The 22,208-nt window shown below is 30.6% G+C and overlaps 2 protein-coding genes across 5 annotated transcripts; one reads left to right on the top strand and one right to left on the bottom strand.

Moving 5' to 3' along the window:
• Nucleotides 1-2,156: 2,156 nt before the first annotated feature.
• Nucleotides 2,157-9,955, top strand: LOC145324251 (ninjurin-2-like). Of its 2 annotated transcripts, XM_080166872.1 has the most exons (6): nt 2,157-2,220; nt 2,862-2,921; nt 6,124-6,189; nt 8,540-8,605; nt 9,053-9,107; nt 9,357-9,955. In XM_080166872.1, the coding sequence occupies exons 1-6, from the start codon at nt 2,179-2,181 to the stop codon at nt 9,434-9,436; spliced, it is 369 nt and encodes a 122-aa protein (XP_080022998.1). In that variant the 5' UTR covers nt 2,157-2,178; the 3' UTR covers nt 9,437-9,955. The 2 variants fall into 2 exon arrangements, with proteins under 2 accessions (XP_080022998.1, XP_080022999.1); XM_080166873.1 differs by lacking the exons at nt 8,540-8,605; nt 9,053-9,107; nt 9,357-9,955 and adding exons at nt 7,496-7,544; nt 7,790-8,046.
• Nucleotides 9,956-10,474: 519 nt separating this feature from the next.
• Nucleotides 10,475-21,611, bottom strand: LOC145324252 (ninjurin-2-like). 3 transcript variants are annotated; one of them, XM_080166875.1, is made up of 9 exons: nt 21,344-21,611; nt 17,361-17,426; nt 16,684-16,791; nt 15,635-15,685; nt 15,086-15,145; nt 13,544-13,609; nt 11,468-11,533; nt 11,108-11,162; nt 10,475-10,597 (listed from the first exon to the last, which is right to left on the bottom strand). In XM_080166875.1, exons 1-9 carry the CDS (start codon nt 21,407-21,409, stop codon nt 10,551-10,553), a joined length of 585 nt encoding a protein of 194 aa, XP_080023001.1. In that variant the 5' UTR covers nt 21,410-21,611; the 3' UTR covers nt 10,475-10,550. The 3 variants fall into 3 exon arrangements, with proteins under 3 accessions (XP_080023001.1, XP_080023000.1, XP_080023002.1); XM_080166874.1 differs by having other exon boundaries at nt 16,684-16,794; nt 21,344-21,606; XM_080166876.1 differs by lacking the exon at nt 17,361-17,426 and having other exon boundaries at nt 16,684-16,794; nt 21,344-21,457.
• Nucleotides 21,612-22,208: the final 597 nt, after the last annotated feature.

A 22,208-nucleotide genomic window follows, 5' to 3' on the forward strand; every position in this document is an offset into this window, starting at 1 on the left:
AACACACTCCTTTTTTACCCTCTAATGTTTTCACACCCCCATAGTGAATCGCTGTGCACGCCAATGGTTTAAATGTCAATAAAAAAATATGATATATTGCTATAAATTAATCGAGCTATTTTAAAAACTTATTAAGGAAATGTATTGGCTATAATTTTACTGATATCAAAGTTGCTGTTAGCTTTTCATTGTTATTGCTACACTACGTATGAACAAAATTGTCCTTGTGTTACTTTCAAATTCTTTACAATATGAATTTGAAAGAACAAACCACAATGTACAATGTATTACTTCCAATCTGAAGCTTTTTTTCCAAATACCATTTGATAATTTTCTGTAGCTTGCATTTTAGTAGCGAAGTTGCAGTGTAATTTCATATGTCTGTCTTTCTGTTAGTCTGTCTGTTCGTCTAATTGTCCGTCGGAATTTTTTTTGGGTAAAGGTGATTTTCATAGCTCCTGTTTAAAGTAGATGGATTTTTTGGTGAAGATTCCCTATACCAATGTTCTATTATATGACTTACTTGTTCGTTGGTCTGTCGGTTATGCATCAGGGAATATTGAATTTCTGAATTTCTTTTCTTTTATGACCATTAAACATATATTGTATTTTGTCTATCCATGATTTTTATGTGTTGCTTATGGATGTTGTTATTCAACTTTTTGTCGTTTGATACAATCAGTTTTTAAAGATTTTCTTAAAGGTTTTTAAAAATATTATTTTATTATATTATTTTAAATCATGTTAAGCTTTTTACTACTACTACTACATGTTTTAAAATTTGTAAAATACATAAACTTATAATAATCACGAGAAAAAAAAAGATATTTAATTTTGAATCATTTTTGAATCTACAATAATGAAACAATAAGTTTATGGTTTCTGAAGCGTATCTCTCGCGCGTAATTCATTCTTTTAGTCATTACATCATATAGAATTACAGCATAAAATCACAATATCAAATAATAAAATATACTGTGGCAGTGTGGTTTTCGGTAAAAAAGAAACCGCAATTTTGTTTAGTAAGCTATAAAGCACAAGCTTTCAGCTGCTTGGCTAGTAGAGTGACTTCAAGAGTGATTTTATTCATTTTAAGAAAAATATACATTTTAAGATATGCTTCATAAACTAGCAAAATCAATAGAATAGAAGCAAATCAATTTGTCCTCGCCTTTATTTTTTAGGTGGTATATTTTTTCTGTCACTTCACATCCCCTTTCCAATAGCCTTAAACCTTCATTGGACCTTTACTAAACTTCCCTAAAAAGATTTGAAATGCTCGGTACAATGAAATTAGTTCTTTCAGGCTGTACATTATAGAATAGGATTACTCTTACCCAAAGAACTGTATATAGTTGGCTTAGAATTCAATTTCAACTGAATATAACTGCTAATAAATAGGCTCTACAGTAATTATTCTAATATTATGAAACACTTGTGATATTTAATAAGCCAGTACTGAATTTGTTCTCTGTTCCGCTGTTTCATTTCATAATAGTTATTTATCGCATCGTATTATAAACAGCTTTCCGCGGATATAAAATGTACAATGATATGGTTAAAATCAGTTTTGTTAGCCCCGAGATGCCGAAGGCACGGGCTAACAAAACTGGATCTAATATTATGATTGTACATTTTATATTAGTAGAAAATTGGATATAATACGATGCTATATATAATTTTGTTTAGTATGACTGAGAACTGGTTCTTATCCACCGGATATTAATCAGTTTCGAAGCGTTACTGGAAAAAATGTAATACTTTATCAAAATGATATCAAATTATCTAAAAATTTACAAATATTAGAAATATTTGAAAATTTCAGTGAAAATTTAATTATTTTATGTATTGTCAATATTAAAGCAATGACATTTTTAATATAATTTTATCTGACAATAACTCTTTATCTAAATTAAAATAGGTATAGCTTCCTTTCTTTTATTTAATCATTAAATTTTCTGCGGTTTCCATCAAATTGCTTAGTCAAGCAAAGAGCCCCCCCCCCCCTTTTTTTATTTTGATTTTTCTGTGCTTGCTTTGAAATTTGAGGAAAAGCACCTATAAAAAAGCTTTGAATGTAATGAAATAAAATAAACTATTTTTATGAAGCCTCTGGTTCGAGCTTTGTTATATTTGTCCCTTGTTATGATTAAATTATGAATGTAATTTCAGGTTAAAATGAATGCAAACAGATATGCTACAAAGAAAACAGTAGCACAGGTATTGTTTGGAATGAAGAATAGCTACTCTATAATTTTACCTGTCTGTTAAACAATATCCATAATTAGGCATTATATTTGTTTGCACGGATCTTAAAGGAAAGATAAGACAATGGACGAAAAATTTATGTATATTCCCAATGACGAAAGACAATGAAGATTCAATTCTATTTTATTAATTTTGTTTATTTTTAAAAAGAGACAGCGTTATGTCACTATAAAGTGTATCTATCTACAAAATAGATTAACCTACTTTCTCTAGTGGTTTTTAAAGTATCTAATATTTGTTTAGCGAATCTAATGTATAATTCTCTTTGTCTGTCCGTCAGTCAGTCCGTAACGATATGGGGGAAATGTGATTATCTCCGCTCCATTGAAGATAGACAATGACAATTTTCTGTATAACATATGCGCATCTAGTCTTTTTTGTCTGTCTTTCTGTCGGTCAGGCTTAAAAAGATATACACTTTTTTAAAGCGTTATTATCTTTATCTTTAAGGTTTTGCAAATTCCATCTTTCTTCTTTGTGTTAGGGCAACTGAACATCTGATCTATAACTCAATTTGACCGTTCCAAGAATTTAAAGTGCTTCGCTACTTATTAATGTTGTCATCATTATCATATCCTTTTTTTTCTTTGTAGGGAATGCTAGATATAGCACTGCTAACATCAAATGCCTCACAACTCAGATATCTACTAAAGGTGATAATTTAATATAATATCCTAAAATCAGCTGTGACTCTAGCATCCAGGGGCTCTAAATTAGGGGTAAGGAAGTGGTAAAAAAACTGAAAACCCAAAAAAAGACTTAAATTTACAAATAAAACAGCCAGAAACCTATTCTTCTGAACCTTAGCCAAAGATAAAGCATTACCATTTTTCAGTGATTATTGAGATATGAAGGAATAGACAAATAAGACTTTCTACTGTATTTAATAGTACTAAAAGTTTTAGACACTCTTCCGCAACTTTCAATTTAAGGTTTTCAAAGTAAAGTCAAGAATTTTTCTAGGGGAGATTTGAAGAACTGGATCATGGAAAGAAAACAAAGTCATTCCTAATTAGGACAGAAGTCACTGGAAATTGATCTAAGGAAGGCTACTTATGTCCTTCATCTAACAAAATCTAACTTAAGGGAGGTGACTTATGTCCTTTGTTTGACAAATTCTTACATTAGGAAGGTTGCTTATGTCCTTCATCTTGGAAAACATAGCAAATTCTTGGACAACTTAGCGTTTCTGTCCTTCACATAGCTAATTCTTGCAAAACATAGCAAATTCTTACAAAACATAGCAAATTCTTGCAAAACATAGCAAATTCTTGCAAAACATAGAAAATTCTTGCAAAACATAGCAAATTCTTGGAAAACTTAGCTTTTCTGTCCTTCACATAGCTAATTCTTGCAAAACATAGCAAATTCTTACAAAACATAGCAAATTCTTGCAAAACATTGCAAATTCTTACAAAACATAGCAAATTCTTGCAAAACATAGCAAATTCTTACAAAACATAGCAAATTCTTGCAAAACATAGCAAATTCTTACAAAACATAGCAAATTCTTGGAAAACTTAGCTTTTCTGTCCTTCACATAGCTAATTCTTGCAAAACATAGCAAATTCTTACAAAACATAGCAAATTCTTGCAAAACATTGCAAATTCTTACAAAACATAGCAAATTCTTGCAAAACATAGCAAATTCTTACAAAACATAGCAAATTCTTGCAAAACATAGCAAAGTCTTGCAAAACATAGCAAATTCTTGCAAAACATAGCAAATTCTTGGAAAACTTAGCTTTTCTGTCCTTCACATAGCTAATTCTTGCAAAACATAGCAAATTCTTGCAAAACATAGCAAATTCTTGCAAAACATAGCAAATTCTTGCAAAACATAGCAAATTCTTGCAAAACATAGCAAATTCTTGCAAAACATAGCAAATTCTTGGAAAAATTAGCTTTTCTGTCCTTCACATAGCTAATTCTTGCAAAACATAGCAAATTCTTACAAAACATAGCAAATTCTTGCATAACATAGCAAAATCTCACAAAACATAGCAAATTCTTGCAAAACATAGCAAATTCTTGCTATATGGGTTCCAAACTCAAAAACGAATTTTCAGCGCGATCTGACCACCGGTTCTTGAGATACGGTGACCTGGTGTCCTTGTTACCGACTGTAAGATTTGGGAAATGGTTCGAATCCTTAGTAAATTTGGCTAAGTCCAAAAATATTTTGACACTTAGTCAAATTTTTGAAGAAAAAATACCCAGGTGACACCAAGCGTACCTACTGAGAGGACACCAGGTCAAAAATATTCTAAGTGTCAGAAAATTTTTGGACTTAGCCAAATTTACTAAGGATTCGAACCATTTCCCAAATCTTACAGTCGGTACCAAGGACACCAGGTCACCGTATCTCAAGAACCGGTGGTCGGATCGCGCTGAAAATTCCTTTTTGAGTTTGGGACCCTCATTGTATGAATTTGCTATGTTTTGCAAGAATTTGCTATGTCTTGTAAGAATTTGCTATGTTTTGTAAGAATTTGCTATGTTTTGTAAGAATTTGCTATGTTTTGCAAGAATTTGCTATTTTTTGTAAGAATTTGCTATGTTTTGCAAGAATTAGCTATGTGAGGGACAGAAAAGCTAAGTTTTCCAAGAATTTGCTATGTTTTGTAAGAATTTGCTATGTTTTGTAAGAATTTGCAATGTTTTGCAAGAATTTGCTATGTTTTGTAAGAATTTGCTATGTTTTGCAAGAATTAGCTATGTGAAGGACAGAAAAGCTAAGTTTTCCAAGAATTTGCTATGTTTTGTAAGAATTTGCTATGTTTTGCAAGAATTTGCTATGTGAAGGACAAAAAAGCTAAGTTTTCCAATAATTTGCTATGTTTTGCAAGAATTTGCTATGTGAAGGACAAAAAAGCTAAGTTTTCCAAGAATTTGCTATGTTTTGCAAGAATTTGCTATGTTTTGCAAGATTTTGCTATGTGAAGGACAGAAAAGCTAAGTTTTCTAAGAATTTGCTATGTTTTGCAAGAATTAGCTATGTGAAGGACAGAAAAGCTAAGTTTTCCAAGAATTTGCTATGTTTTGCAAGAATTTGCAATGTGAAGGACAAAAAAGCTAAGTTTTCCAAGAATTTGCTATGTTTTGCAAGAATTTGCTATGTTTTGCAAGAATTTGCTATGTTTTGCAAGAATTTGCTATGTTCTGCAAGAATTTGCTATGTTCTGCAAGAATTTGCTATGTGAAGGACAGAAAAGCTAAGTTTTCTAAGAATTTGCTATGTTTTGTAAGAATTTGCTATGTTTTGCAAGAATTTGCTATGTGTTGTAAGAATTTGCTATGTTTTGCAAGAATTTGCTATGTTTTGCAAGAATTTGCTATGTTTTGTAAGAATTTGCTATGTTTTGCAAGAATTTGCTATGTTTTGTAAGAATTTGCTATGTTTTGCAAGAATTAGCTATGTGAAGGACAGAAAAGCTAAGTTTTTTAATATTTTGCTATGTGATGAACCAAAAACCAATTTTATGCAAGATTTTGCTATGTGAAGGATCAAAAAGCTAGATTTTGTGAGGTAAAGGGAGGCTACTTATGTCCTCAATCTTGCAAAATCTGTGTTAAGTGAGGCATGTTATGCCCTTCATCTAACAAATTCTCACTTAAGGAAGGCTACTTATGTCCTTCCTAGGAAGGTGACTTCTGTCCTAATTTAGGAATGACTTTGTTTTCTTTCCATGATCCGAAGAACTTAAATAGGAACAACCTCCCCTGGACAAAAGATAACCTTTTCAGTAAAAAGTACCATATCGTTTTAGCGGAAGCGAGAGCATTTGTTACAGACGGACATCCTATTACTTTTAGATAAGGATAATGTAAATAAGTTTTTAATTTTGTTTTTAGGTTGGCGATGCCCACGAATATTATGAACCAATGCTGGCACTTATTATTTCATCTATTGTTTTACAGGTATACATAGAATAGTTTTTTTAGTGTTGCTACTCTATAATTCACTTGTATGTAGTGTCAATCAGTACGTTCTTTAGGTACTTGGCCAGTCCATAACGTTGTTGGGGTATTTGATTTTCTCAGATGCTCTTCAAGATAAGCGGCTTAAGGTTTTTTCGTGAAGATTCACTTAACCAATAAGCATCCATTGCATAATTTACTATATCCTTCGGTCTGTCGGTCATTCTAAATACAAAATTGAAAATGGAAAAATATAAAAAGACATGAGAAAGGTTTTTTTGATTTTTTACTTTTACTCCAATAAATTTATTCGTGATTTTAACAAATGGCCTTTCATGTCGTTTTGTCATGATTTTTGTGCTTCGCTACTTTTGGATGTTGTCATCCAAGTTGTAGTTTAGTTTATAATTTGTTTGAATGATCAGTATTTTTAAAAGAATTTTATTTAAATCTAGATAGTTGATTTTAATATACTATTTAATAAATCTTTATGTAACAAAAGTAAATCTGAGATCCCAAATATCATCTACTATAATATTCTGTTAGAAATATAAAAAGTCTTTATAATCAAAATTTGAAAAGTTAATTCTTCCAATATCAAATTTATTGGTTATTGGACATCTGATAGATTTTCTAATGTACTAGATTCAATCTAATTTTTATATATTTTACATTCACATATTTTTATACATTAGCTTTATGATTAAGTCAAAATGTAAAAAAAACAGTATGGATTTAAACTGGTTCTAAGCTATACTGAAAAATCGTGTATAGTATTGTACTCTAGACAATCTTAAACGAATATCAAAATTCATACTATTTTTGTTAGCCCCGGCCCTCGGCCCCTCGTAGATAACAAAACTAATTCTAATATCCGCAGAAAGCTGTCTATAATACGATGCGATAAAATGTATGATAAAATCAAAATATAAAAAATAGTTTTTCTATTATTTGGGTATTCAGGGAAAGACAATGGAAGATAATTTGATATGTCCTGTACATATATGAGAAACAAATTTTACCATATGTAAATCAGAATTATTGGTGAAAAAGTTTAGGCATTGATAAAAGATTATTTTGTAACTAAGCTTTTAAATTCAGTCTATAAATAATCTTTTTAAAAATATAAAATATAAAAATATATATTAATAAAAAATAATAACAAAGCAAATATTCTTTTTGAATTTATTCCACTTCCAATATTTACTTAATTAAATTGTCCTTTTTAGTAGTGCTGATTCTCTATACCTAGTTAATTTCTCTGTGCAGAGTCTTTTGTAGAATTAATCCTGATACATAATTTCAGGTGTTGAACGGACTATTCCAGCTTATTATGGGACCTCTTAATCTTAACAAGGAAAATATTGGCCAGAGTTTAATGCTCAGTTTAGATAAACTCGATTTAAAGGAATAAAAATATGATTAAAGAATATTTGCTTTGGTTTTAATTACATTTCTTTATAATTCTGTATTTAATCATCAACATCAAAATCGAAAAGAAAATAGCATACAAATAAGATTCCATTAAGTATTTTTTGGGGAAGATAAGAATTTCTTTGATTGGCTTATCCCTTCCAACAAGGACAATATTGTTACGAGTAGGATGAATGGCGTACAACACTGAACGTAGTCAACTATTTGAGCACTATAAGCGCGGCTGCCATTGCCCTAATTGATGTTATTAAAAGTGCTTTTAGCCCAACTGGCATCTATGCTTTGTAAATTTTAAAAAGAGAGCTTAATTTTGTATTGTATTTTTGTATATTTGTAACACAGGCAAAGAAAATTAAATCAATTAAAAACCTCGAATATATATGAAAAAACCTATTTTAAATTACTAAATGCTCTAATAAATCTTTTTTATTTTATGATATGAAATATAGAATTGCACACCAATGTCTATTTAAAGCTTTTAAGTTTTTTTTGCTGTCAATAAAAGTTATACCCAAGAATATGGTTACCTATGACCACTGTTTCCCAAAAAAATATTTTCGTACAAAATAATACACATAAAATTCTATGTACCTTTATGTTTTTGTAACACATATTGTATTTGATTGAATAAATTTCAAGAAAAATAGTTAAATTAGAGCTTACTATAATTGTAAAAAATTAAAACCAAGGGCAATTTTATACATAACTAGCTCAGCTAAAAATATAGATAATAAAAGTTAGTGGCTTAAATGTTATTTAACTACCTAACTTTTCGCTCACTGAAAAATCTTTAGTTATGAGTAAAGTTAAAGTTAAGGAAAGGAAAAGCACAAAAAATAATATACATACATTGAATATATGAATATTTTTTTATTCAAAATAGAAATTAAACTAAAAAGTCCCTGTTTCATTTTAGCTAATAGTTGCCGCGCTTTTTATGGCTCTTGGATTTTTGGACATTGATGACAAACATCAACAAAAGGTAAAAATTACACATTTGTTCCATAAAATGAAAATCTGTTCGTTTGTCTTTTGCTTTTGTGTTTGTTTTTAGTCTATCTATGTTTTATCCTCAAAGTGCCTTGAGCACTGGAACCCCTTCTTTGAAACATAATTTGAAAATGAGTGGAGGGAGTGGTTTTTCTCATTCCTAATCCCTGCGGGGCCCTTATTCCTTGTTGCTTTAAGACAGCGGGGCTACCCAGTACCCAATATGACATAACCTAACCTAACCTGACCATACCCAAAGAAATGAACAAAATCAATGAAAAGCTTCTCCTCCCATTAATCCCGAAATTGCCGATCTATCAGTTTCTTTTATATAGTCTAATAAATTTTCAAAAATTTACTCATTGAACCAAAAGTTTACACAAAAAAATAAGTAAAAATATCATTATGACTGATTTGATTTATTTATTTTTTCTTTAAGGCAGCAGATGCGATAAACAATTCAACTCTAATACTTGTCTTTGGAATTACAGTCAGTAAGTAGTTTTTAAAGAGCCAACAAACTCTATTATTATTTGTGTCTGTCTGTCTGTAATGGTAGCCTGGTTTGATTCTTACCTTCCAGTCCTATCCTCATCTACTACATAAATCTTTTTTTATGAAACGTTCGTTTTCATATTGTTTACCTTATCGTTTTAACCTATCTTTTATGGTGTGATAGTTAAACTACTTACGGAATTGTCTAATACTTGTTGATTTGTAATCATCAAAAACTTTTATTTCAGTCAATGCAATTATTTCTGGTTTTGGAATAAGACACACAGACACAAAAGTTGGAGGGCTACCAGCGACAGAAATAAGATAAATAAAGTTGTTGAATACAATAGTTTTTCCTTGTATAAAAGTAACAGGATGTTTGTCCACCTGTCTGTCTGTAATGTAACTACTGAAGCGATATGGTTCTCCTTTACAGTGAAGTTTCTTTTAGGAGCAGGTACCAACATTTTCCCAAGAGAAATCGTCCCCTTGAAAATATGGCCTACCCTCCCCAATTTTGTGTTTGTTTTACTTTATCTTTTAAAACTAAAATTCAAAGTGGAGGGTCGACTTTAATCTTCTCCTTCCCACATGTGCCCCTAGAAGCCACAAGGGGGGCTGGGGGGGGGGGGGGGGGGGGTATCCGCTAGTAAAGAATAAAAACAGTAAAACCAAACAAAAAATCTAAATTAAATTTTTAAATATCTGACTGCTCTGTTTTGCCTGTTTACAATACCTGTATTCACTGTTAATTCAAAGATACCTGAAGTTTTTAAGATCTTTAAATGTTGATTTTGACCAATATTGTATGTGATTGTTTGATATTCAAATATATTTGTAGTTTTTATTTACCTTGTTTTTTTACCTAAAGCTACTCTAACTTCTTTAAACTTTCAAAGATTTTAAAACAGATTTTTCATGCATAACAAGGAGGACAACATCCATAAAAACGAAGCTCTGAAATGTTAGGATAAACGAACATTAACACTTGTAGATTGTAAGAACTGAATAAGCAGAATATTAAGGCATAATTTTAAACAAAATAACCGAATAAGCAGAGTATTACGGCATAATTTTAAACAAAATTGTAAATAAATTTGTTGCAACACTTTTTAATACAGGATACTGTTTAAGGACATACTTTAAAATTGTACCTTGTGAAATTAGGAATCAGTATTCCAAAAATCAGATGAATAGGAAAATAATAACATACAGAAATTTGATATCGAAAAAGAAAAAAATCAGCAAGTTTTAAATGGACATACGGACTTTCTGGTAACGATTATAGAGTTGCTACACTTCCTTAATCTTACCTAATATTGAGTCATCATGCAAAGTTTGAAATCGATAGTAAAATTTTCACCAGTTTAAATTAACAAAAGCTGCTTTTAAAAATGTATTTCAAAAAGTGTAAAATAGTACAAAATAAAATTTATATTATTTTATTGTTGAAAATGATTAATACTGAAGCCAGAAATTACTGCATTCACTAAATATAAAACAAAAATAAACTAGAATATTAAACCTAGAATTTTTTGCTTTCAAAATAGATTTATTTTTTGATTCGGTTCACAATAGGTAAAAAATCTTATCAAAAACCTTTTCATTTACAATGATAGGTATTTCAACAAGTATAATAATATCTATTAGAAGCAAAGCCCAAAAATTATATGGACAAACGGACAAAGGGAGTTAGTTATAGAGTAGATGAACATTAAGTGGTGATAAAAAAGAGGGGGAGGGGAATACAAAAGATAATGCTAAAATATTTAATAGAAAAACACGAAACCTTTACATATCAACATATTTGTGCCTTTTTTTTCATGACTGACATCTGACGGAAAATTAAATTTTTTACTGGATGCTCTTTTGAAAAGGTTATCTTCACTAAAAAGAAGCAGTCTATCCTTAATAGCAGCTGTAAAAACACATATACCCTCGGGCGGACAGACTTTGTGAATCAAAGAGTTGCTTCGCCACGGAAAAGTGAAAATTTTACCTACTGTTATGAAGAAAATTAGAATCAAAGTAATATTGTTCAGGATTTCTGCTCTCTAAAATAATTTAAGTAATATTAATATCAATTGCAACCAAATTACTACGAAATTTAGATAAGAAATAACCTTTTTAACACGCTGACAAGAAAATTGAAGAATAATTATTCATCGCATCGTATTATAGACAGCTTTGTTTTATTGGCCCAAAGTGACCAAATCTAGTAATGTTTTTATTATGATTCTACCTTACTATTCGTGAAAAGCTGTCTATAATACGACGTTATAATGATATTTCAACATGTCTGAAAAACGGTTCTAATCCAGCGGATATTAATTGTTTTCGAATTCATTACTATTTTTACCTTTTGATGTCCTTCCTCATTTATGTTGAAAAATCCAAGTGCCAGAAAAAGTGCGGCTACCAAAAGCTGAAAAAAATGGGTTTTATTTTGTATTTTTTATTATGGATGGTGAACCCCCTTTTCATTGACTTTGAAACATACCCATACACCCCATGGCCATGATTCAACATACTTTTAATTGTCTATATTACATCCTCCTTGATTTTGTATCAAAACTTACTACGCAATTTTGTTGGCCTATTGAAACTTGTGATTTTTATGGATAAAATTTCCTCGTTTAATTTTTATTGTGATTTTTCTATGATATAATTTTATGGTTTGTTTAAAAGTTTCAATCATTGCAAATAAACTCTGGCAGTTTCCCTCAAAGTTCTATGATGGGCACAGAAACCCCCTTCCTATTATTTTTGAAATAGACGAAGTAAATTCATATGTATGTTTAGGTGATTTACTGGGTAGCCTGACAGGGATAGGTCTTCGCAGGTATAGAATCGGTTAGGGTCCGATGCAGGGGTTACGCATCCCACTTAACTTTAGAGAAATAACCTAAATTATCAGAGACAGTTCAGTTCTTATTTTTTTTGATTCTTATTTCTAAAAGCAGGCATTTACGTTTAATTTAATGGCATTAGAACCAGGTCAGACGTGTGAATGACCATAATAACAGAGAAGCTTCCTACTAAAAACCAAATGAATATATTAAAATCTGAAGTTTAAAATTTATTTATAAATAGTAAATAATAATAATTTTCATCAATTTCACAGAACCATATCTTCAAGTTCAAAATTGATGAATCCAATTTTGATAATATCAATGAATACAATTGCTGTAGCGAACACTGTGCTGAGATAATTCACTACATCCAAAAAATGTTTCCATTCCTCCTGTGAAGTTTAAAATAGTTGCATTTTGTCAAGAAAAATGTTATATTTTGTTACTTAGGAAAAGACTATTTTCAGGGATCGACAGCCGCGCTTCGGCCACTACGAAGCCTGAAATTTAATCCCATTTGGATGCTTTCCAAAAATTATTTCAAAAGGAGGGATTGCCATATTTGGGTCAGGATAAGACTACCAGCAGATTTTTATAATTGTAAAAGGTTGATTTCCCTGGAGCTTGTAGTAAGCAAGACTGCCGAGCCCTGACTGTTTTCTTAAATTCAGTCAAATACATTAAATTTATCTTGGATATAATGAGTTACACAAAGGATGATTTACCAAAAGAAGACAGAATTGGGTATTTCATTATGTATTAGAATGCTGTTTAAAATAAGGCAATCACAATTTTTTTGATATATTAACCTGTTCCATTGAGCTATGCTTTTACAGATGTTGCTACTCTTGTTTTTACATTTTAAAAAAAATTATTAAGATAAGATGATTTAAATTATAGAATTATAAAATAATAGCTAAACATTAATTAAAATATCAACTATTCTTCCTTGTTCAGGTTTAGAGGCCCCATAATTATTTGAAATATTCCATTAATAACCTAGTAAAGAAACAAGGATAGCAACAGCAATAACTAGCGTAGCTCAGTCACATTTAATATGAATAATAGGATATTTTTAATCATAATTATGATTTAATATAAAACTTTGGATCATTTCATCCAAAAGTAACAAATTTTCTTTAAATATATTCTACTGACTTAAACAAATATTTAAGATTTTTTGAATGTCAAAAATAAACATTCCATGACCAACATACAACTTTCTTAAAGATGATAGGTAGTTTCCCTGGTCGAGTAAAACCTGTCCCTTTATTTTAATAAAATGAGGGGGGGGGGAATTTTCATGCGTTATACTTTAGGGCAGGATAGGTAAGGTTAGCCCCTAAGTGTTAGGGCACCGTAGACATGCGAGAGGCATGAGTTATCAATAAATACCCTTTCCTAATTTTTAATTTATTGAAAAATAAGGTTGGAAGGGTTTCTGTGCCCGCTAGGCACTTTGAGGGGAAGCACCAAATAATACTTTTTGGATCTAGGGGGTTTGGAAATCTACTAGACGCTCGGAACCACAGACAGACAGATAAATAGGACAGCATACTTATTTCTATCTATATAATTTTTACCTGTAGAATAATAGAAATAATGATTAGAGCCAACATCCCCGCATAGAATTCATGCTTATCTCCAATCTAAATGCAAAATTTCAATAATGTAGCTAATCTTTAATTAACTATTTCTCCTGGATTTATCTTATTAAAAAAAAAATGTCAAAATTATATTTACTTTTTCAGTTCTTTCTCTCAAAGTTCCTAGAGACCACATAAAATAAAAAGGGGTAATTTTTTATGAGAATCCCCTGCGGGGTCCCTTAATTTTTTGGGACTACCATGTAACCAATATGACCTGACCTAACCTAACCTGGTATAAAGTAAAACAAACTCGGCACCCCTTATTTTCCAGTTATTTCTCAACAAATTTGGAGTGGGGTGAGGTTTTGTGTTTTTTCTCTATAATTATACTTTTGTTTATCTTTATAAAAATGTATATATGTACATTACCCTGTCCCGTTTTAGAAAAATTTTGTTAAAATTTTTGCCCCCAGCCATAATATGGTTGATTTATGCAAAATAATGACCCATGCAAAATTAATTTTTCTGTAATGCAAAAATTTCGATGGTACAAGCACTGCAAAATTTTTAAAATTTGCAAAAAGACCTATTTTTTAAAGCTCTTGTACCATCTCAATTTTAAAGATTTTAAAAAAATTTCAATTCCCGTGTGTCAAAATAAACCTGAAATTTACCAAAAAAATGGGGGCAGTCTCAATTCTAACATATGAAGGACAAAGGTGTAGCAAGTGATCTTTCAAAGTAAAAATTGCCAGATTTTATACACAAATAATAGGGTTAGGCCGGATTGGATGGATACAGATATCTGGCTGATCTATAATTCTGGATATTAAGTATTTAGGTTTATATTGACACACTAGAATTGAAATTTCATAAAAATCTTTAAAATTGAGATGAAACAAAAGCTTTAAAAACGGTCTTTTTGCAGATTTTAAAAAGTTTGTACCATCTCAATTTTAAAGATTTTTACGAAATTTCAATTCTAGTGTGTCAATATAACCCTAAATACTTGATATCCAGAATTATGAATCAGCCGGATATCTGTATCTATCGATTCCAGCCCAACCCCATTATTTATGTATGAAATCTGGCAATTTTTACTTTGGAAAATTACTTGCTACACCTTCTTCCATTATATGTTAGAATTGAGACTGCCCCCATTTTTTTGGTAAATTTCAGATTTATATAGACACACTAGAATTGAAATTTTGTAAAAATCTTTAAAATTGAGATGGTAAAAGAGCTTTAAAAACAGGTCTTTTTTGCAAATTTTAAAAACTTTGCAGTGCTTGTACCATCGCAATTTTTGCATTACAGAAAAAATATTTTGCATGGGTCAATATTTTGCATAAATCAACTATATTATGGCTGGGGGCAAAAATTTTAACAAAATTTTTCAAATCCGGGACAGGCTAATGTACATTCAGATTCAATCCTTTTTCTAATATGCAGTAAATAAGAGCTTGTTTGGAGATACTTTTTAAATTTTATTCTAACCGGAATATAAACATTATTTTTTTCTAAATATGTTATAACCTTTAGTAAATATCTTAGTTGAGATGCATTTGAAGTTAACAAAGCAATATCCAACATTCCCTAAAACAACAAAAAGAAAATCATCAATAAATTTCAAAACATATATCGCTATTTATCGCACTCTTTCTGTTTGTTTGTACTGAAAGAATTCACCGCTGGACTAATATAGATCTTGGTTTAAGAAAAGCTTCTTACAAGTATCAGAGAGGTTTCTATTTATTTCGGTGCTGATTGCTACCAGTGTATACAATTATAACAAGAATGGTAACTTTCATTAAGGGGTGAACCAAAAAAAGATAAAGGAAATATAGACAAAGTGATGTAATGAGAAGATGTTTAGTGGTCATAAAACAAGAATAATTTTATAAAAATTACGAAACCTTTAAAAAAAATTTATTATTTATATTTTTGAAGCACGACTGACAAACCGAAGGTTGGAGATGTTAATCGGTACTGGAAATCTCGTCAAAAATTCAGCCGTCTTGAATAGCAGTCGAGAAAAACACAATTCCCCCATAACGTTAATGAAAACACACAAAAATAGAATACCTGGGCAATAGTTTTCTTTGTAGCATATGCATTGGGATCCAGTGAACCTCTCTAGGAAAATTATAGTATAATATTATTTCAGAAAAGACAATACTTCTATCAGTCTGAGGCTTAAGATCTCGGTAACTCCTGAACAGATTGGGTTCCATTAAACCACCAAAACAAAACATAATACAAAAAATTAACGAATTTATCTGTTTGTCAAAAATCTTAATACTAAAAAAATTGCCTAAAACCATCCCGGGATATATGTAAAGCTTTCCTATGAAAATTCTCAATCTTAATCTTCAGACAAAAAAAACCTTAAAGGGATATATTATTATCAACTAATTTTTTTTTAAAAACTAAATCTAAAAACCTCAATAAGTATCGACATTTCTTTCATTTCATAACACACCAAAAAAATATATAAAATCAAAGTAGAAAGAACTAACAACTACTAAATGTTTAAATGCTTATCAAAAATATCGAATGTCGAATTTGAATAAAAATCATAAATGCATAAAAATAAATCCTTGTTTTAATATAATGTAGATATATTTATGATTTTTGAAATTTTTATAATTAATCCGTTAGAAACGTAGAAAAAGACTTCTTTCATCTGGTCCTAAGGCACTAAAATCCCAACTTTTGCAAAAAAAAAAAAAAAAAACACATTGATTGCACGGCCTTTGTCTAAACTGTGCACGTGAGGAGTAACTTGGACAAAGGCATTCCCCATATTTTAAATGTCACACATCTGACACTGCAGCAGTAGGTACATTTTATGGTGGTTTTAGTTTTAGTTTGTATTGCAGGATCGCAACCATGGAACCGAGGATCTTAAGGGATAGGACAATGAAATATAAATTGAAGTGCATCTCCAAATACAATACACAAAATTACCCCTTCTGTAGATGAAAATTATTTTGTTTTAACGATGCTAAATTAAACCACCCAGTCAAAAGACCCCGAAGTTGATTCCATTCATAAAACTTTGGGATAGAGTATAATTTAAAGTCCAATGTCCCCTGCCTATCTAATGAAAGTACATAAAATAAAACGTGTACCTGTTTGTCGCCTGACCTAGCAGCAGGTGTGAATGTGTTTGATGATGGGTTAAAGTGAACATCTGGTAGGACAGCAACCCCTAGGTCTTGTCTCTTCTGGAACTGCCCCTGCTGAAAGGTATTAGAAAGGAAATGGATTTATTACAAGGATGACAACATCCATAAAGGCGAAGGTCTGAAACGTTAGGACACTCTTGTAGAGTGTTAGAACGGAATAAGCAAAATATAAATAATGTATAAGATTTGACAAAATTTTACGTATTTTTTTGCTAAACTGTTAAATACATGATACTGTTTAAAGGTCATACTTGCATTATAGAAAAGTTTCGCTTTTAATATGAAAAGTAGGGAGTGTATGTATGTAAGAACTCGCAAATGACTTGACCAACAGTTCACAAATTTTAAGTATTGTGGTCTTTTGCAGGTCTAAGGCAATAAATTGAGGAGGGGGGGGGGGGGGGGGGAACAAAGCATTTTAAAGATATTTAAAAAGTACATCCTTCAAAATACTTTTTTTTTTGGGGTTGGGGGCAATATCCTAGATACGATGTATTTTAGATAGCTTAAAACTATAAAAGTTAGAAACTGCTTAAATGCATAAGAATAGCGATTGGATAATCACCAAGTTATAGTCTATTTACTGTGCAACTTCGCTATTAAAAATATCTAAATTATACCTGTCTATTATGTCTGTCTCTAACTATATATTTGCTGGGGGTTGATTCTTGCATAATGGAACTATTCTAAATATTATGTAAATCAATTTGTTAATCTATTTATAAATCAATCTAAACTTAGATCAGTGACATGTGGTAGGAGGGTTATAAGGGGGTTCAACACCCTCATTAAAATTAAAATTGGGGAGGCCTGCCTTTTTTCACACCCCTGGTTAATCCACTGACTGTTAGATTTTACTTAGATATAAAGTTATAACCATCCATGGACTTACAGGAACTTTGAATTAGAACCATATAGGTTCAGCGGTTAAGGGCAAGGACGTCCAAGGGGGGTATAGGGGTGATTAACCCCCTCCCCCTCCAAACGAATTTGGGGTAGGCATTTTTTTCATTTTATCCCCCCCCCCCCCTTTAACAAAATTTTACCTCCCCCCCCCAAAAAAAAAAAAAAAGCTTGGACGCCCCTGGTTAAGGGGATACTGTACTGCAGACAGACAAACAAATATATTTTATTTAAATCATCATGCATTATTTGTAGTAAATTAAATTTATACAGAAATAAAGTAAGCAGACGATCTGCGACAAACTTTTTTCAGACTTTCAAGAATTAGGACAAATATTTAGGAAAACAAGTATTCTAGCGTCCACCAATAAATAAAAGCAGCTGCAACATGGTCAGAAAAAGTACAAAATTCAGGTATCTTAAGGTATAAGGCATTAAAGTTATAGAATCAACAATTAAGATAAACTAAATTAATCCTTTTGCAAATTAGAATTATTAGCAGAAAATTGTGGGGATTGCTAGTTTGTACCAACTAATCAAGATTTTATTAAAGTCCCCAAATTTTTTAAGCCAACGAATAAGAGAACGTGTTAATATCTTTAAGGACTAGTATAATTTACAGTGCTATGTTCCCTTCATCCTGGCAGTTTTGTTAACTTCTGGGCCCTACAAAAGTTTATTACAGATATGAAAAAATAGTGTTCCACCACTTACGCACATGTCATACCCACACAGCGTCTTATATGTAAACAGGAGCAAGTTAATTATAGAGTTTGTGTTACTTGTCCTTGATTGCTGCTAAGAAAAGGTTCGTGCATAATTTTAGGTACAGTATCTAATTGTTTAATACTGTTATAAAAATTGCGAAAGTGATTAAACACCAGAGAAAACTAGGTTGAGAATTTAATAAAAAGTTTGTCAAATATTTTCTATACTGCATCATTCATTAAAAAAAGTTTATTTGATATCAGGGAGGGGGGAACATAAGGCTGTTTATTACACTTTATGATAACATTTTCTTATTCATTGGCTTAACAACTTTGGGAACTTTCATTGACTTTGATTGGTTGGTTCATTAAGGTAAGTTCATAATCGTTTCAACCGCTAAGTGTAATATAAAGAAGGGGAAATTCTATGAATTGGTGATGTACATCAATTGTCCTATTGTCTTATTCATTTAGATACCTGATTTGATCTACAGTCTACAAAATAAATCAATACTAGAAGATAGTAATCACGATCTTTATTTAACTAGCACTGGCATCTTTGGGATCTCTATTTGAAGGTAATTAAACCATCTCATAACCAATGTAAGGCTTTCCTTAAATGCAAAACTCAATCGGTTCCGTAGTCATTGAGATCATAACAGACAAACAAACAAAAAATATTCCACTCTTTATAACTAGGGCCACGCACCTAATATACTGAAATATTATTCGTAGACAATTAACTTTAAGAAGATGCTATGCATAATATCATTTTTCATTTTAATATCCGCGGTAAGCTGTTTATAATACGATGTGCTAAATAACTATTCTCGTTTGCCCTGGTTCAATGTTTTTATGTCACGAAGGTGCATTAACTTGAAAGTATAACAATGCATTAATAATTTATACAAAATTTTATTCATATAGTAAAATATATTTATAGCAGCTGCGTCCCTAGCATCTATGGGCTTAGCATACAATGGGAAATACATAGAATAAGGAAGAGAATATGTTTAGAAGAAGTCAGAAAAAGACTAAAACCATAACAAGACCTGTGCAAAGATGCTTTCAAAAGAAAAACAAAATCAGTTTAATAGATATTGAAATCTTAAGCTAATTGTGAAGGAATAATGAATTTCTTAATGTAACTTTTTAAAACATGTTGCCCTTAAAATATGTTGTACCCGTCATTACAAGAATCATCAGGCAAAGTTTGAAATCAATATGAGGATTTTAAAAAGATCAAATTAACAATTTACCGATCTCAGCGAAGCTGGACAAAGATTTTTAAAAATCAGCCATGTGACGTCATAAAAATGAGAGAGATGAGAGAAGAAGTAGGCAAGAAAACCCCTAATAAAGAGATGGATAATCCCTCATTTTCATGACGTCACAAGGCTGATTTTTTGAGACACTTTGTCCAGCTACATCTCAACAGTTTCGGTGCGAACTGACCGACCGTAATGTAAAAGCTATTCTTTCAAAAATTGGCTTTAAAATGTTCTCCCTAAATTTTATTGTACACAAAATATTATATCTTAGTTTGTGATTATAAATAATTAATATTCTATCAAAAGTTTTGCCCCAAAGTTAAAAGTTTTCTGCTAAAGTGTAATAGCTTTTCTAACTAGAAGAAATATGTATTTACCCAAAACTGCCAATCATAAATATATTATCATCTTAATATATCTAATACTGGCATCTAAGGCCTCTATAAAGAAGGGAAATTGAGTTCAGAAAAAAATGTAACAACCTAAACCACAAGACTTTTAGAAAGCTTCCCTAAAATATAGAACTCAATCGGTTCATTAGTTATCAAAATTTTAAGCTACAGACGAAAACCTTACTAATATTTAGGATAGTTTTTATTCATAAATATAATTCCTTAAAAGTAGAATTTAACAAAATCAACTGATTAAACAAAGCAAATAAAATATACAATATTAGTTTAAATGCAATATTTCTTTAAGGAAAGTATTGCCTTTTATTTGATTTTATCAATTAAGTCCAAAATCATAAATTAATCTATGTGAATAAAATAGCTCTAAAGAAAGACCCCTTTAATTTCTTGAAAATGAACAAAAATACTAAATAAAAATGATAAAAAAAAAACAAGACCAAAAGCGTACATAAGTAAGGGAAGAGGATACTTATAAAGATGCTAAAAAAAAGTAAAAAAATAAAAGCTGAATTTATCTACACATTAAACCCAATTTGATAAAGAATTTACACAAAATTTTCTTCATAAATTTTGAGATTCTAAAATCTAAATTTATTAAAGTACTTACTCAATTATAGAAAAGTTGAGCTGCTAAAATGTTTTCTCAAAAGTATTTAATGGATATCTTCTAACTATATAACTATGTAGTTTCAATTAAAAACTTTTTGCTTATACATCATAAACTTGGAAAGTATGTGTATAAGATTTTATCATGATGACACCATTACATAAAGTACTTTTAGTACAGTATAGAATAACTATTTCTCTGGTAAGAGCAATTTGTGCATAGTAAAATCAATCTTTAAGGGGTTTGGTGTCGCTTCAGGTTATAGACCTCGCCACCTATATGAATCATACTCTGCGTCTTAATTGAGATGTAAATGGACAACCAACCCTTTGATTGTATTATCATCGTCTTAGAAGTCCTAATGTTAATGTGTTGCGCCTGATTTTAAGCCAAGGCATTTCCACCACTCTAACTATTTAAGTCGTGCACTTGACATAGCAGCGGTAGGAACCATTTTTAACCTTTACAAATGGCTATTGATTTTGATTGCAAGAGGCTGTTGTTTTAGTTTAAGATCTTTGTGTCAATCTTTAGGATGCCTATTTCTCCCGACTCTCGCCATTTTTATTTAATTACAACATACATAGATTCCCGCCATTTGCTGATGGCACACGATTTCTAAAATGGTGGTATACCTGAAAACTGCAAACAACCCGACATTTTCTAGATTCAAAATGGCGCGGTATTTCCAAAATGGTGGTCTACCTGAAAGCTGCCAGCATACTGTGGATTCCAAAGGTCGTCTTCTAGCTGATTATAGATTCCCGCCATTTTCACAAATTTCAAGATTTTAAAATCTTAAAATATTTGTTATACACTAGATTATTTAACCAATTATTAAGTTTTTTAAATTAAAATTACACGCTACAATAACTTCTAAATATTTAGTAAAAATTAATAGTAATAAAAGTGTATTATGCAATTATATATAGATTAATTCAATATAATCCTTACAACAAAGATAAACTAAACCAACTGTTAAATGTAAATAGTAGAAATGTTTACATACGTACATTATACATGTGCAGTGCTTAGATTTTCCAAAAATCTATATTGACTCACTGCAAAGTCTACATAAATCAGTATCTTATTTAGATGTAATAATAATGGATATAAGTTGAATGTGTTTATTTAAAATGAATAAAACATAAATACACCACGAAACAATTTTGCCCATAAGTAGCGAAATTAAAACATAGGCCATTTCACGCAAAGTATCCTGTTTAGTACCCACTCCCCTAATTAAAATAAATAAAAATAAATGAAATGGTAGTTTTTCGTTTGATTGTTTAAATTGTTTAAATTATCTTGGTCATTGAATATCATAACAATAAGTCAGCTGAAAAGCAGCAAAAAGCAGTCCAATAGCCAGAAGTATGAACAGTCAGTTCGAACTGAAGGACATAATAACATAATAATATATTATTTTATTCACTATATTATTTTTCATTGTTACCTTGCCGTTAGTTTCATTTATCCTTTCTTTTGTGTTGTAAAGATATATATAGATTAAAATACCCCTAGCATAGGACCAGTAGTAAAATTATTAATTAACCTTTAAGCAAAACGT

This window comes from Acartia tonsa, chromosome 7 (assembly GCF_053477335.1).
Source record: "Acartia tonsa isolate MP-2025a chromosome 7, ASM5347733v1, whole genome shotgun sequence".
Taxonomy (NCBI): domain Eukaryota; kingdom Metazoa; phylum Arthropoda; class Copepoda; order Calanoida; family Acartiidae; genus Acartia; species Acartia tonsa.

Excerpts from the sequence above, each read along its gene's own strand:
- LOC145324251 (XM_080166872.1), top strand. The coding sequence starts at position 2,179 with ATGAATGCAAACAGATATGCTACAAAGAAAACAGTAGCACAG. Across the intron at positions 2,922-6,123 it reads AACTCAGATATCTACTAAAG|GTTGGCGATGCCCACGAATA; the intron begins GTGATAATTTAA and ends TTTTGTTTTTAG. Across the intron at positions 8,606-9,052 it reads ATGACAAACATCAACAAAAG|GCAGCAGATGCGATAAACAA; the intron begins GTAAAAATTACA and ends TTTTTCTTTAAG.
- LOC145324252 (XM_080166874.1), bottom strand. The coding sequence starts at position 21,409 with ATGGCGGGAATCTATAATCAGCTAGAAGACGACCTTTGGAATCCACAG. Across the intron at positions 13,610-15,085 it reads AACTAAGATATTTACTAAAG|ATTGGAGATAAGCATGAATT; the intron begins GTTATAACATAT and ends TTTTGCATTTAG. Across the intron at positions 11,163-11,467 it reads ATGAGGAAGGACATCAAAAG|AGAGCAGAAATCCTGAACAA; the intron begins GTAAAAATAGTA and ends AAATTATTTTAG.